This window comes from Penaeus monodon, chromosome 19, assembly GCF_015228065.2.
Source record: "Penaeus monodon isolate SGIC_2016 chromosome 19, NSTDA_Pmon_1, whole genome shotgun sequence".
Lineage (NCBI taxonomy): Eukaryota > Metazoa > Arthropoda > Malacostraca > Decapoda > Penaeidae > Penaeus > Penaeus monodon.
In genome coordinates this window covers 39,097,271-39,098,775 of record NC_051404.1, presented here as the reverse complement: position 1 = coordinate 39,098,775, position 1,505 = coordinate 39,097,271, and the positions used below count along the sequence as shown (strand labels likewise).

At 42.7% G+C, this 1,505-nt stretch overlaps 1 protein-coding gene across 1 annotated transcript; it reads right to left on the bottom strand.

The window, feature by feature from the left end:
- Window positions 1–533: 533 nt before the first annotated feature.
- LOC119585482 lies at window positions 534–1,087 on the bottom strand. The gene has a single exon (XM_037934128.1). The coding sequence runs from the start codon at window positions 1,068–1,070 to the stop codon at window positions 534–536; it is 537 nt and encodes a 178-aa protein (XP_037790056.1). The 5' UTR covers window positions 1,071–1,087.
- Between the last annotated feature and the right edge of the window lie 418 nt (window positions 1,088–1,505).

The following is a 1,505-nucleotide window of genomic DNA, read 5'->3' as shown; positions in this document are numbered from 1 at the left end:
TAGTGGATATATTTTGAATTAGTTGAGGTAATTCTGTCGACAGAATAGATATGAAGATGGACAGAATGCTTGATAAGCCGTTTTAGAGTGAAACATATGGAGAAAAGGACAAACATTAAGGGAATATCATTTGCAAGTATATTTTCTCAAACATCATTTAAACATAAATACATACACTCAGCCTTCTAGAATAGTATATTGATTAACAATCATATGATTAACAAATGCCAACAAAGACACCCATGCTCATAAAGAGAAAACAATAGAAACCAGTGTGCAGTCTTGTAGTTCTGATTTTAACTATTATGTATCATGGTGTCTTCCTTATCCTCGAAAAGGTAACCTGCAAAGAAAAAAAAAATAATAATATGTCAGAGATATAAATCTATATATTGGATCGTGATACCGAAATAAATGTCTAATTAAATGAGTGTTTACATTTTATTACTAATGCTACGTCTCCTTATATCCTTACAAGTACTACGAAATATTAGTACACTTACTGTAATCGACGACGTTGTAATGCTGGGTAGCTACATCCCGTGCTCTCTCCAAAAAATCATACATGTGAGTCTCTTCCCGTCAATTTTTGCGCGAAGATTTGTGATGTGGCTGTTTACCTCACTCGTGTCTTGCGCCATCTGTTCCTCCATCTGCTTGCACCTCTGCCTGTGGGGCCCTCGCCTTGAGAATCGTTGCCTCCGCTCCTCGTCGGTGGGCTCAGCTTGAGGGCCTCGTTCGTACCACTTTGGAGTCTTTTTCTTCCTTGACGACGAGCCCTTAGGAAGCGAGGAGTTTGGGCCTTGGGGCTGAAGGTCGTGGGGGACGTCGCAGTGCAAAACGGGAGCGATTCCGAGCACTTGGTACTCTCCGGGTATGATGGCGTACAGAGGAGGGGAGCCAGCGCCGTCGGCCCACCCGCCGGCGCTGGCTTCGAGAGGCACCACTTGCAAGTAGGTCTGTTGCTGAGGATCCATGGCGTGTCCGAAACTGCCAGTGGCCGGATCACTGACACCTTCAAAGGACGCCCTCTCGTCGTGTTCAAAGCACTGCCCGCCGAAGAAAGACATGACTGCCTCAGTGATTCACCAAGACTGTTTTCGCCTTTTGGGTTTCGAAATGATGGTATATATCAACACGCAGAGGAAGACGCGTCTCATTTCCGCTGCGGGTCGAGGAGGAAAATTTCCCAAAATGAGAATATCCGCCTCATTTTTTAGGATGACATGCGGTGAGTAAAAAAACGTTTAGAATATTGTGCACGGATACTGAATGCGTTTCTTAATGGGATGTAGCAGGGAATATAAAAATAAATAGGAAATAATATAATAGATAATAGGAAATTTTCTGTTCAAAGCCGTTATAACTCCTTTAGGAATGTTCCCAAATGAGAAAAAGAAAAAAAAAGTTTAATATCTAGAGACGGAGATACCTGACACAAAAATGATGATCAGATGAAAACGCTTAAAGAAAGCTAGTAGACTGACCTTGACCGCGTCCGTGAC

Excerpts from the sequence above, each read along its gene's own strand:
- LOC119585482 (XM_037934128.1), bottom strand. The coding sequence starts at position 1,070 with ATGTCTTTCTTCGGCGGGCAGTGCTTTGAACACGACGAGAGGGCGTCC.